This window comes from Cheilinus undulatus, linkage group 5, assembly GCF_018320785.1.
Source record: "Cheilinus undulatus linkage group 5, ASM1832078v1, whole genome shotgun sequence".
In the NCBI taxonomy this organism is placed as follows: domain Eukaryota; kingdom Metazoa; phylum Chordata; class Actinopteri; order Labriformes; family Labridae; genus Cheilinus; species Cheilinus undulatus.
The window spans coordinates 26,330,961-26,345,901 of NC_054869.1; the positions used below are offsets into that span (position 1 = coordinate 26,330,961).

At 39.5% G+C, this 14,941-nt stretch overlaps 1 protein-coding gene across 24 annotated transcripts in view; it reads left to right on the forward strand.

The window, feature by feature from the left end:
• Positions 1-460: 460 nt before the first annotated feature.
• camk2b1 (calcium/calmodulin-dependent protein kinase (CaM kinase) II beta 1) overlaps positions 461-14,941 on the forward strand; it is a 128,488-nt gene continuing 114,007 nt past the window's right edge. For all 24 annotated transcript variants that reach the window (XM_041787538.1, XM_041787551.1, XM_041787541.1 and 21 more), the window contains exons 1-2: positions 461-753; positions 13,280-13,374. In XM_041787538.1, coding sequence (XP_041643472.1) covers positions 692-753; positions 13,280-13,374 — 157 coding nt within the window. In that variant the 5' untranslated portion in view covers positions 461-691. The remainder of the gene's footprint in view (positions 754-13,279; positions 13,375-14,941) is intronic.

Below are 14,941 nucleotides of genomic sequence, written 5' to 3' on the forward strand. Positions count from 1 at the left end.
TAACTGCAAGCAACCTTCTTGTTTGTGATCAAGGGAACTGTTAATTTATTCATGTATTTATTATATTCGTTCATTTATCTACTATGTTTCTTCCTTCCTTCCTTTTTTTAATCACTTAAAACTGACAGTTTATGTTGTTAAATACTACAGCGGTACTGGGAGTAGAAAAAAAAGCACTGTGAGGCCTTATCAAGAGCCACTGTACCTTTTTTCCCCACAATAGAAATCTTACACTCCATCATTGGTTTGATATAATTCTCCCTCGGATTATAGGGGCTTCTTTCAATTAAATCGTCATTTTTACAACCTCCATGCAAGTTTTTATTGTTCATGTTGGTAATGAACTTCAATGTTCAAGATGCGTTTTATTTTGAATATCCTAGCCGGAAGTCGTTCTTCTTCGTTGGTTTTCTTGACTACGGGTCACTTGAGCGCGGTAGGCTGTCAGATAGTGGAGAGAGACAGAGAGAGTGCACCCACCCTGGTCGCTTCGTCTGTCCATATCAACTACTACTTCACTCGGCGCCTCCTCACGGGCATTTCACCGCTCCACAGGCCGTCTCGCTGCTGGGCGGACCTCTTCTTTTACACGCAAATTTTACGCAAAAGAATAAATAAATAAATAAACAAATAACCGCCACATTTTCTCCGGAGCTGTCAAAGTAGAAGAAGCGAGAGACAGGGGAGCGATATGGCCACGACAACCTGTACGCGATTCACAGACGAATATCAGCTCTACGAGGAGCTGGGGAAGTGAGTATTAGTTGTTTTTAACGTGTTTGTGTTCTGTTTGTGTTGCTCGTTGAGGTAGGGTTGCTTGTCATAAAGTGAGATGTGAATAAATATGGAGGAAGGCTGGTTTCCAGGCTGTGCAGAGCAGAGAAGAGCTGAGCGTCTCTGCAGGCCAGCTATGTTGTGAGTGTATCTGTGTGTGCTTTTTTAGGGATGACAGCTCTCAAAATACGCTGCTCTCTCCCCTCTTGCCTCTGGGCGTGCAAGTCTCTCTCCAGCAGATGCTTGCTCCTCTCAAAACATCTGATCATGTTTGAGTCGAAAAAATTACAAGGAGCTGCAGTTCTGTCAGCGATGTTTGCAGTTTTCATGGTATGCAGTTGTACTACGGTGAGGTACAAAAATGCGAGGTGTCACAATTATCATGAGGTGCAACTGATTGAAGCAGAAACACGCGGTCAAATGCTTTTTAAAAATATACAATGTTTTTTTTTTCAGTCTGCTGTATTTCCTCTTAAATGGGTGGGGATTTAAGGATATTAAAATTTTATCACAGTATATATGCATGAATATTGACTCTATTACAACTGAAGACATGACAATTTCTCAGTAGTGGGAACATATCCTGTTGTAAAATATAATAAGTGCAATCTGTGAGGCAAGAAAAATGACTGATCCAAACATACCAGAATAAACTTTTACATGCTTTTTAAATTTGTCCTCTACAAACCTAATTTGCATTGACCTGTTCTTTCTTTGTAATTTATTTGTTTACAGTTTAAATGTGGTGTTTAAGTTCACATGGTTTGAGCTGTCTCCAAGTTTCTTTCAGAGGCTCTTTTTCACCATCATGGTGGCAGATAACACGAGATAAGTCACTCCGTTCTGACACCAGGAAAAAAACAACTCCCAGGAAAAGCAAGTCCCATTATCTGACCTGAAACTGTTAGCTCCAAATGTTAACTTTTTTCCTGTGGTTGATCTTAATTGTGTATTTGTTGTTACTGAAAAACATCAGTAAGTACAAAGAAGGCAGTATACAAGTATTAAAAAATTTAATGCCTAATAATACTCCTCATTTTCTGATTACATTAATTGGTGATAAACGATCATTAAAGGTCAGTAAAAAACTCTCTCTTAAGCTGCACATGCATGTCAGTTCTCTTGAATTCAGCATTGCATCAATCACATTATAAGTAATGGACAGAAGAGTAAAGGCAACAATAGAGAAATCACTTGTCATCATGCAGACATGTTTACATTGCTGCTGTGTAATATGTCTTTGTAGCATTGCTTGATTTCATGCATATCACCCTTTGACTGGTTAATAGATCGATCAGCTACAGCCAGCATCCCTTACTGCAACTACGACATTAAAACCCCCGAACTTGACTTTTTAAACTATAGTATACAACAGTGGTTCTCAATCTAGAGATCAGGACCCCCTCGAGGGGGTCATGGGACACTTAGAGCTGGCTGCCAGATGCCTTCCAAAAGACAAATTGTACATTTGATCAATTTTTATAAAAATGTGTGCTTAGAATAAGTTAAATGTAAAAAAAATATATGGTCATTTGGTGAGATTTATGCTGGAATCAAAGTAATGTTTTAAAAAAATCTTTAAAATGCAAGTCTACACATGACTATTTCTGAATTTGCATGGCTGTGTTCAGCTTTGCCTAAACCACTTAAGGTGGAGGTCCCCTGTATTAGGGATGCACTGACGCACCATCATAAAATGGCCATTGGCTAATATTTGCGCCATTTGCAGACATCGACCCACTGACAAATATTGTACCATGCATCAGTGTCAGCTGCTGATGCGTATCTGTTGTGTATTTATTTCAGGGACGCACCGATGCATCAGTTTAACATCAGTATCATCTGATGCCTCTATTACGCTAAGCCAGTGGATTACATTAGAAACCGGGGCAAGATACCCTGATTTATCAAACTTATATATATCTGGGTTAATCTATCAAACTGGACAGGAGCAGAGGATATGCTCAAAGCCCACACCAGGTCTCATCTTAAGAATGAAGAAAGAGAGGCGGCACAAACAGTTAACAGTGGAAGATTTAAATCAACTTAAAGATGAGAAAGATAAAATCATCACGGAGGAAAATGGGCAGTTAGAACACTGAGAGACTTCCTTGCACAAAAACAGATTGTTTCAAACTTTGTAAACTTCCCTGCCAATGTTCTGAATGATACCCTGCGCATCAGACGGTTCAGACCTCCATGTCCTCCATTAATCCCTGGTAACTGGACACCTCATCGGTCATTATCCCGTACTTAGATTGCAATCTACATGTCTAGAGATTTAAATAATCAGTGTAATCTGCTGCTGTGCCGGGTGTGTAATGCACACAGATGCACATAGGCTGGATGCTGTAAAATGGAGGCAGAATTTCTAAAATGTAAAAGTTACAGTCTTATGTTAGGCCAATGAGAGATTAAACCATGTTTGGTCAAACACTTTATTCATGAGACTGGACATTTTAAGTTTTTATTATTCTTTTTAAAAGTGTCATTAATAGCAAGGACAAAACGGTTTATCTCTGCTGCTAAGTGGCATATCTGCCTTTGTCTGCCGACGTCCCCCCAATTTTGCCAGAAACTGAGATTCATCACCAGCTCCACAGTCTGGGACAATTTCAGGCTGTTGTTCAGCTGGCCTCCTGCGGTCTGGGTACTTCTGCTTTTAGGAGCCACATGATCTGTAGGTCAGAACACTCCTGAATTTAAAGAATTGTGATAATATTGTATACCAATAATATATCATGATGTATAAATGAACTATATTCAAACTTCAGAATGAGTTCAGTTGTCCACACTGATGTTGACTGCAGTAGGGAGGCCCTTCCAGATGTGTTGTATCTTACTCCTTTAAATCCCTCTGTTCAGGGCGACAGACAACACTATCCTTTTTACTTCTTTGACCTGAAGATTATCACTGAAAAAAAAGAAATACTCTGTTTTTATGCTGTTTTGCATACCTGCATGTAATAAACTGTGACAGCGAGGCTGGCTGAAACATGAATATGCAGGGGCATTATGGGTTATATACCCATGCTTTATAAATCACTTGTGAACATTGTGATGAGATGATTTCTGCACCTGAGTCTGCACCAGTTTCTACATAAATAAATGAGGGCAAGAGAGAAAAAAAAAGAGTAAGTGGGGAATGATGTGGGAATGAAGCCACTGGCCAGCTTTGAGCCTTGGCCGTTTGCATTGAGGACAACAGCCTTTGCACATAGAGCACTGAGATACAAAAGGCTACAGGCCTTTGAGGCTGGAAAGCTAATATACCTAACTGCTGATTTAGTTTACTGTTTTTTTTATTGTGCTCCAAAACTGAGCTTTAGCTTTTATCTCAAAGAGAGAAAACTGTTAGATTGATAGTTGAGCAAAAGCCATTTAGTGTATATATTAAGACTTGAGCATTGTTAGTTTGACTGTGTTGAAATGAGTCTGTGTTAGTTGACTCAGTAATTGTTGAGTAGATTATGAATGGATCATTTCTGCATAAGTTATTACCAAGTAATTAGCATTTTCTTGGACTATTTAGTTGAGTAGAAAGGAGTGTTAGGCAGTAATAAATCAGAATTTAATGAGAAAGGATTTTGGGGGGGCTGCCACAAAACTGGGTCGCCTTTTGAATTCACTGTTCTGTTGTGAATAACAGCTGGCTCCAGTGAATTGCAGGCTGAAATAAATTCAGAACCACCTTTCAATCCAGTTTGAAGTCTTGTTTTTAAACTCTTCACATACATCCCTTAGATGACCTGGTATGATGAATTAGGCTGCAGTCAACCGCTGGTAGCTGTTTGTCCACCACTGTAAAGCAAAAGAAGATGTAGGGATGAGGCTTTGCAATATTGCGACCCAGACATGCTCATTTCCTCCCATAAGTAATACATATTGTTATAAGAGAAGGTTTTGGCAGCATAATTTCAATATATCCTGAACCCAGTGAGACTTGAAGCTCTTGATTTGAAAAGAATTGTAAGCAATGCAAGTGATCAAATGTGTAGGCCTCATCTTGCTCAGATAGATTTGCGCTTCTACACATTATACTCCCGCTTTGAAGCTCCCTGTGTGAGAGAGACTTATCTGCACACCCTGCGCTTGCAAAGTACTTCTCAAAGACCAATCTTATTATTCACACAGTCACATAAAGCTGGAAAAGAGGGAAAGAGCACAGGTGTGAATAGCATGGCACCCTCATGATACTGTGCTCTGTAAGACTAATCCGACGTCTGAGGAGAGCTAATTGTTGCACGCTCCCTCTCTAATGGTGTCACTTTCTCAGTGAGGCTTGTGACATTTAAGCAGCGTGATTTGCTTTAGGCTATTTGAGTGGTTATCAAAAGTTCACCATGCTTATTAAGAGAGAGTGTGTGTTTAGGAGTATTTTTGTCAAATTGTTTTAAAAGTTGCTGTGTTGCTTCTTGAACTGATAAAAGAAATGGCTTCATGAATTCTGGATTCAGTGAGCTACAATATCTTGTATCCTCTCAGTAGGATTAAAGAAATAATGAACAAGAACTAATGGAATAAATCGTTTAACCCAGTGTTATTGTTTTTCACGTGTTACTTCATATCCTTATTGCAATGTTGAACAATGTTATTGCATGATGCAGAGCTCCCATCCTGCAGACCTAATTCTAATTTTATCTCCATATTCTTGCCAATGCATAGCTCTCACTCCTTATCTTAGCATTTTCCTAAATGCTCCAATATGGGATCTTCTAATCAGCAAACATTGCAAGCAGACTCCTGCAAATTGTCTGAACTGTACAAATACATTAGCAAAACTCAGCTTGTTGTTGTTATCACAAACAGTACTGCAGCACAGGGGATTATGCTAGGTTTTGTGTCTGCTCATGTAAATCTCCTCCAGTGTCTCCTCTTCTAAGTCTCAGGTCAGCTGTTGTCACCACTTTCACCTTTGGCCCTGACCTTGTTGACTGTCTGTAGCTGGCCCAGTGTGGAGGCAGACCAGTGGCACCAGTCAACCTGGAAGACTGGGCAGATCTAAAACAGCCAAGGCTGGACAATGTTGTGAAGCAAACTGGGATTCATCAGCTGCCTGTTTCTTATAGAATAATAGTAATAATTTGTGTTGAGTGTTGATATTCAGTATGAGACCTTTTGATGGCCAAATGGATCGATTTACTAAGGACCACTTTAAAGATGGCAGAGTCAAGGTCATCATTGGAGACAATTATGGTCACCCATGATCAAAAAGTACACCATCATCAAAAATAACAAGACTTATCTAGCTCCATTAGCTGGATAGCGTAAAGGAAAATCATAAACAGCCTAGTGTTTCTGTTAACATGCAGCCCTGCATACTGAGATTTACTCCAGCTTTGTGTACTTGTGGCCTGATGGTTTGTTCACAGTGCACAGGACTGAAACACTTTGTTGCTAACTTCATTGAAATGCTGACTGAATGGCTTTTGACTTTTGAATGGGATGTATACACCTTAAGGCCAAGGTTACTAATTAGCAGACTGCGATCCGGATCTTGACCCGAGTGCTGTCCTATCTGGACTGGTGCATGCCTGTTATCTAATTCTAACAAGCGCTCCTATCACATCCTGTGCAGCTTTTACAGTCATGGATGGAAGTATTGGCACCCCTGGAATGTTTCCAGAAAATACACCATTTCTCCCAGAAATTGTTGCAATTACAAATGTTTTTGGTATACACATGTTTATTTCCTTTATGTGCATTGGAGCAACACAAAAAATCTGAAGGAAAAAGACAAAATTGACAGAATTTTACACAAAACTCAAAAAATGGGCCAGACAAAATCATTGGCACCCTCAACTTAATATTTGGTTGCACACCCTTGGAAAAAGATAACTGAAACCAATCGCTTTCTAGAACCATCAACAAGCTTCTTACACCTCTCAACTGGAGTTTTGAACCCCTCTCCTTTTGCAAACTGCTCCAGGTCTCTCAGATTTGAAGGGTGCCTACTTGCAACAGCAATTTTGCGATTTCTCAAGGGTGTTCAATGGGATTTAGATCCGGACTCATTGCTGGCCACTTTAGAACTCTCCAGCACTTTGTCTCCAACCATTTCTTGGTGCCTTTTGAGGTATGTTTGGGGTCATTGTCCTGCTGTAACACCCATGACCTCTGATGCAGACCCAGCTTTCTGACACTAGGACCTACATTGCGGCCCAAAACTTTTTGATAGTCTCCAGATTTCATGATTCCTTGCACACAGTCAAGGCACCCAGTGCCAGAGGCAGCAAAACAACCCCAACCCCATCCTTGAACCTCCACCATGTTTGACTGTAGGTACTGTGTTCTTTTCTTTGTAGGCATCATTCTGTTTTCTGTAAACAGTAGAATGACGTGCTTTTCCAAAAAGCTCTACCTTAGTCTCATCTGTCCACAAAATGTTCTCCCAGAAGGATTGAGGCTTACTCAGGTACATTTTTGCAAAATCCAGTCTGGCTTTGTCAGCAGTGGGGTTCTCCTTGGTCTCCTGCCATAGTGCTTCGACGTTTGGTCCGAGCTGACACTTTTCCACCCTGAGTCTGCAGGACAGCCTGAATTTTTGTGGAAGTTGACTGAGGATGTTAATTCACCATTTCAACTATCCTGCGTTGCATTCTTTTGTCAATTTTTCTCTTCCGTCCACATCCAGGGAGATCAGCCACAGTTCCATGGGTTATAAACTTCTTGATTATATTACACACAGTGGACAAAGGAATTTCAGGATCTCTGGAGATGGTCTTGTAACCTTGAGAATGTTCATATTTTTCCACAATTTTGCTTCTTAAGTCCTCAGATGATTCTGGGCTCTTTTTTATCTTCTCTATACTTGGTGTGACACACAGGCACACAACACAAAGGTCGAGTCAACTTCTATACATTCTAACTAGCTTCAGGTGTGATTTCTATATTGCCAGCACCTGTTACTGCCACAGATGAGTTTAAATGAGCATTACATGCTTGAAATAAAATGATTTACCCACAGTTTTAAAAGGGTGCCAATAATTTTGTCTGGCCCATTTTTTGAGTTTTGTGTAAAATGATGTATATTTTGTCTTTTTTTTCTTCATTTTTTTTGCATTGTTCCAATGCACATAAATGAAATAATGTGTATATCATATATATAATGTGTATACCAAAAACATTTGTAATTGCAATAATTTCTGGGAGAAATGGTGTATTTTCTGGAAAAATTCCAGGGGTGCCAATACTTTTGTCCATGACTTTATACATTCACGGTGATCTACTTTGACCTGCTCAGCTTTTTTCGTCTCAAAGGTAGTGACATGTGATCCTACTCAGCCAATCAGATGCTTCACTCAGACAAGGAACAGTGCAAGCCTTTCTCATGTGAATGAAGAGACAGGACTGCATGTCTGCAGAGACACACAGAAGTTGGGGGAGTCTCAGAAACAACACAGAGAAAGAGTTAGGGAATAGTACAGATGCTGCGGTTTGAAATAAGAAACGATGACAATGAAAAAGAGACTTGTCAATAAAAAATTGACAGACTGTTGCATGTTTATTCTTCTCAGGGGCGAATTAAAACCAGCCTTGTATGTTTCAGTACACTTGCAACGGCTGGCATATTTACAGATGAGTTGTTTGGATAGCTATACTAAAGTACACTGGTCAATGCGCTGATCCTATACCATGACCAAGATAGCCCAACAAATCTGCTTTTTAAATGTTTTTTGATAAATCATCACTGGGCAAGAACAAACACAAACTGTAATGTGCCAGCAGTGTTACTCAAAGCTAGTTAATTGCCAACAGTGATTTTTCACCATCAGGGCCTGTGTCCACTAACAATGTCCTTTGTGCTGGCAGTGTTCGTTATCTGTTCAGCGTCAGCTGTTATCTGAGTTAGCGTTTTCTCAGTTGAAAAAAATAAAGCTTTTGGAACACTGGAATGCTTCCCAATGACACTTCTCTCACACTGGCCAATCAGATTCCTGCTCATGCTAGGATGCAGTTCTTTATTTTCATGTTTTCTTGGCTATATTTCCAAGGATAACGACCTAATATTCACTACAGAGGTAAGCAGAAGCCATTAATTGAGACAGACCTTACTGTGCATTATTTTAATTCAGTTTGTATTCAAGATTCTCTCCAAAGTCTAGGTAACAGTTTTCAAAGGAACATAATCAATCAAACACCTTAACTAGGTGCAGCAGACTGTATGGAGCTTGCATGCCAGTGTTTACATATGGAAATATTGGAGATGTAAGGATACAGTCAACGTACAATATGATACGGATCATGATTTCTCCTCAAAGAAAACTATAAAGTCAAAGTGTAGATTAATTTTATTTAATTCACTTTTCAATAGAAATGTTGAAAAATTCTATTTCTATATGTTTTGTTTTGTTTTGTTTTTTTTTAACAAAGTAGTCTTTTTCAATTTAAAAGTTACCTACTGACTCAAAAAAACAAAAACCAGCACATTAATTGTATTGATTACCTTGAAAAAAGTTTAACTGAGAACATCTTTTTTGGAAGTATCTTTAAAATAGAAAAGAGGCTATTTTAAACAAATTCCAAATAAAGCAAAATATAAAATAAGGTAGTTCCATTTGAATTCCTGTTAATGGCAAGCATTTTATGTTCCTGGCTTGTTTTTCTGAAGGATTATCACTATATCTACATTCTCAGGTAGAAGCTGAGATTGCAGTTCAATTAAACCTTTTACTTAGGACAGAAGTAGCTGGTTTGGAGAGACATGCTTTTGCTAGAGGAGAAAGTATAGTTTTCTTTCCACCACTGGAGTGTGGGCAAAGGACTTGATGTGCGTTATCAGTTACAACAGCATTGTTTCCTCCAGTATGTGTTAAAGAGTGTGACAAGTTTGTAAATCAAAATGTGCTATCTCACACTCACTCATTCTCCGATGAGCCGTGATCGTCAGAGGTCCCGCTGTCTGTTGTTCTTGAATCACTACCCACATCTCTGAGTGTTTGGACCCCTGATTTGAAACATGATGATGTGTCCACCACTGCAACATTTTCATCTGCTCTTGCCATGACTGTGGTGTTTACCTGCTCTGAGGTCAGAGGAAGAGTTTGTGACATTGAAAGAGTGAAGTTGAATGCAGGCTGTGCATGTATCGATTTTTAGCAGATTCAGGATAAATCCTTGCATCCCTAGGAAATAATAATATGTTCTTTTCCTCACTAAAAAACTTGATCACGAAAACATTTAGGTTTTTATTGAGTTCAGTATTAGTAGGAATGCGCGCTATTATCGGCATGATATCGATATCGGCTAAACTGGCACCCCAGATGAAAAACCACTCATAGACAGCAACTGGGAAAGGGCAGAGGCTTTAAAAAAATGGGAGGGTGATTGGATAAATGTTCTGTCACATATTTACGGGCCAATCAGAGCAACAAACCACGTGACGTAGCCGCTACCAAGCTGCGCCCCTACCGGAGGAGTAAACTCCATATCCAACTGCATAACGCAAACCATGGCGACTGTAGACATGTCAGTACATGACTTTTGTTGTTTTTTGAAAAGAACTCAGTGCTGTTCTTTGTTCTTCTTTTAACAACGAAATGTTGTCACGTTCTACTAAAACTGGTGCTTTAGCAGCATCCATGCTGATGTCTTGCACCATAATTGCACCGTTGGTTAGTTTACTGTCCCTTCTGGGAAAATTCATTTTAAGATTCTGTACATACAGGTATGAGAACACCTTACAAGAAGAACGATTACAAGAAACACACACACAAAAAACCCCACATATTCACTTCCAGCAATGAATTCCAAATAAATGGTGACAATCAGGTGTCATTCATATTCTGTTGGTTTAGTGCTGTGATGGCGGAGGGTATGAGACTGTTTTCAAGCCGTGCTCTGTTGTATCTGAATGTCCTGTATCTACGTCCAGAAGGCAGTAATGTAAAGTACTGGTGTAGTGGGTGAGTGTGATCTTGTGTTATTGCCTTTGTGATGCGTCTGATGGCTTTTTCGCCAGTGTTAGAGTAAACCTGAGAGTGTTAAGTCTAACACTAGAAAGGTGTTTATATGTGTCCACACTTTTGAGTGTTAGTTTAACACTTTTCAAAGTATTACTTTTGTTACACTGAACCAGCGTTTTAACACTGTGGTGTTAAAAATTTACACTTGTGAACACCGAGTAGTGTTGATTCTACTCTACACTAGTGTCGGTGTATATTTGAGGAATGTTATGGTAGGTGAAGGGCTGGTGCAGTCATTTGTGTTTAAGGTATAGAGAAAAGGGCTCAGCATGCAGCCCTGTGGTGCTCCAGTGTTGGTGGTGAGTGGAGCTGTGACTGACGTGCTCACCCGTACAGTTTATTGTCGGTTTGTGAGGAAGTCGTATGTGATGTGTATCACCTGGGAGGGGAGGCTGAGGTGGATTAATTTTTGGATAAGTTTGTGTCTCTGAATGATGTCAAAGCCAGAGCTGAAATCAGCGAAAAGAATCCTGGTCCTGGGGAGTCAAGATATTGCAGGAGAAGTTGGGGGAAGCAGGCCACAGCATCCTCTGTTCCTCACTTAGCCTTATAGGCAAACTGAAAGAGGTCCAGTTATTTGCTGAGAAGTGGCTGGATGAATTTCATTTTCAATTTGCTGACTTGAGTGCTGTCCAGTCCTTTTGCCTGAAGGCTTTGTGTTTCTCCTTCAGGCTTTTCCTTATCTTACGGGTAATCCAGGATTTGGAATTTGGATATTTACCAACGCTGATGAAATCAGCAGGGGGTTATGTAAAGAGTTCCATATCTTTTGTTTGTTTGTATGTGTACAAGATAACTCGAGAACGGAAAGTCAGATCTTCACCAAACTTTCAGGGAATATTGGGATAGTGACAGGGAAGAATCGATTAGCTTTTGGTGATGATCTGCGCACCTGTTCGGTTTTTCTCGGACTTAGACATTTTGAACACCACGGTAATCAATGGGAGCGTGAGTTCCTCGGTGGCGCTGCTTAGGCGTGGGTCTGCCGCCTTAGACGGCCATTCTAGTTGATTATATTTTTCACTGGGATGGTTGTGTCAACACAGAAGTTAATGTAATCTGTAATAATGGATGCTTTCTCATCACTGTCTCCTTCAAAAGTATTCCAATCAGTGCTTGCAAAGGAGCCTTGAAGTTGTGTAATGGTGTCACCTGTCCAGTGTGGGGCGCGGTAGGTGGATGGTTTGTGACGTTTGAGTTACTGTTTGTAGAGCAAAAGTAAACAGATGACGTTGTGATCTGCGAGTCCCAGAGGTGGATATGAATGAGCGCGGAATGCATCCGTAATGTTTTCGTAGCATAAATCCAATATGTTTTGCCTTCTTGTTGGAACATCTATATACTGCTGAAAAGAAGGCAGTGCAGTGTCTGCAGCTGTTGTAGTCACCCAGTATGAACACGGGGACCCGGGATACTTTGCTAACATGGTGTTAGCCTCTTCATCTAACACCTCTGCTGATCTCCTGTCATTAGCGGCCAGGGAAATATAAACACAACTGACTACAACAGTAGGAAATGCCTGTGGGAGAAAATGGGAGCGCAGAGACACTATATCAGCTGTGAATATTGGCCATTTGAACAAATAAGTTAGTGGAGTTTTAGGCTGGACCAACAGTCCTTCTTCAGCTGAAGTCTTTTTCTTTAATCATTCCTTACACTTAAAAATGTGATGTAGGAGTGAAATGTGCTAATTTGTTTATCCTCGAACTTAGGATTTTGTGCTTTAAGGCCCAAAGTTTTAGGTCTGAACTACATTTGAATATTGGTATTGATTTAGTTAGAATTAATTTGTAAAGATCAGCATATAAGATATCTGCAAAAATCCAGTATCGTGCATCCCTAAATGTTAATGTCTAACAGTGGAATATAAGTGTGAAGCAAATACTTTCACAGTGCATGGCATGGAGGTCAGTGCTTAAAAATTTGAATTGGAAATCAAAACAAATCCCTGCTATAAAGAGTCCAGATCCTGTCTGGACTTTTTGAGGTCCCTGCCTGTTATTTTCATGTCACAAATCCGGTGTATAAAATGATAAAAATTAACTTAAGAGATCTAATTTCTGTCATGAGTTAGTTTGCTGACATTGTGCCTTAGTTATGTGTCTTATGTGCTTGTGTTTGAGCCTGTTTCCAATGTGCCACATGTGCATGTATATAGAATATGCTGACTGTGTATAAGGACCCTCATGGGGGCCTGTTAAGAAGACAAAGTCTTTGAGCATAGTCTTTTAAATTAGCTTACTGTAGGTAATATGGGGAAGTTACATCAGGTCTGTTCTGCATCAGGCCTATAAAATTCTAGCTGGGCAGAAAATGTTTTCTGCTAAACCTCCATAGTTATTCAGTTAGACCGGGTCTCTATCTCTCTTTATCCATGAAGAAGTAGCAGGTGCACAGATGTTGAATTCCAATAAAAGTTGGATTTTAATGTCATTCCAGATGTTCAGAAATATTTTTGCAATCTGTTTTTGTGTGGCAAATAGTCAACTAATTTCAATGAGCAGAAACTTACAGAATTTTTTTCTTTCTGTGTTTTTCAGGGGAGCTTTTTCAGTGGTGCGCAGATGTGTGAAGCTGTGTACAGGACAGGAGTATGCTGCCAAAATAATCAACACCAAAAAATTATCTGCAAGAGGTAAGCTCATGTTTGTGTCAGGATTTTTCATGACAGGTTTTGCAGATTTGATTTTCTCACCTCTCAAACTGTCCTGGAGATGGGACCAGTGATTTGTGTACCAGGTGGTTTGTAAAGTAGAGTCTCAAACCAAAACAGTGTTGTTGATTTTCATTTAATTCACTTACTAACTCCAAAATGTAACCACACAAGGATGCTGAATCAGTTCATAGATTTTCCCTCCCAGTGGTCACCTCCCTACATACAGAGTAGACAGTTATATAAAGGATTTCAAACGGTAATTACGCTCTCAGATGGTGCTGCGTGGGACAGCATTTCATCACACAGGGGTCCCTTTGAAAGAATAAGAAGACAAATGAGCAGTTACAGGGGAAGGAAAGAAAGCTTTTGTGTTACTCTGTCATTCTGAGCTGCTCTGATATGTAGAATAATTCATGAGTTGATCAGTTGGAAGTCAGGGGCTAACTATTAAGATAACAATACTGCTAATTTACTGTATTTTAAGGGTTTATAGTAGGGCAGCAGCAATAGATCCTTTTTGTAATCGGGTACTCTATTGATTCTTATGGCGATTAATCAAGTGCTCTAAGAAGAAATATTGCTTTTTTTTAATCAGTCACTTTTGCTTTTTTCAAGAAAAGTAGTACTAGACAAATGAAAAAGGAAGCTGGGCCCCTTAAATGAACTACTTCTAAAAATTGGTAACAGGTTCTCTAAAAATATTAGATAAAGTGCAATGAAGTTCTGATGACAATTTACATTTCTTAAAGTTACAGGCCAGGAAGTTAAATAATGACATTAGATTATGTCAGATGTGGGGTTTTAGGGATCCTCTCCCAGGACTTCTTTGTTGCCAACACTTTATTTCTTCTATTGTAGTTTTTTAAATTTCCCAATCTGTAATTAAAGTAAAGGGACACTTAATCATTTTAGCATCCTCTACTTTATGACATGAATGTAATATTTTACATTCTAGCAAGAATAAAGTTTCATCATTCACACAGTGGTCTGATGATGTCTGAAAGGTGAACCTTTAGATTACGGGAACATGGTCTATTTTTTAAAGAGTGTCCACTGTTAAGTTTTGCACATTTTTGTTTGTGTGGTCATCCACCATAAAAATATGACCTTTTTTGACCATCCACTGACCTGGAGAACATATTTAAAGGGATAATGCTGCTTCTATGACCCGTTGAATCCTGACAGTATGATGATGAACTTTAGCCTATTTAGTCTCACTCTCAGTCACTGTCTGTGGCAATAGTGTGTTTCTGTTTAATTGGTGTCAATTAATTATCAATATAAGTCTTATCAAATCATTTGGGATGCTGAAACTTTTTAAAAAATAAACTGGAATTAAGACGTCAGTGCGCTGAAGTTTAAATAATTAAGTATTAAATGTATAACGTGCACACGCAGAAGAGAGCGAGAGAGAGAGGGAAAGCACCAAAACTGGAACTGAGTCGTGACGCCTGAAGGTTTTCTATGGAACTGTCGGGTCAATCAGAGAAGTTTGTGAAATTCCCTGAAGTCTGCAGACACAAACTGAGCTCTGCTATATCGTGCA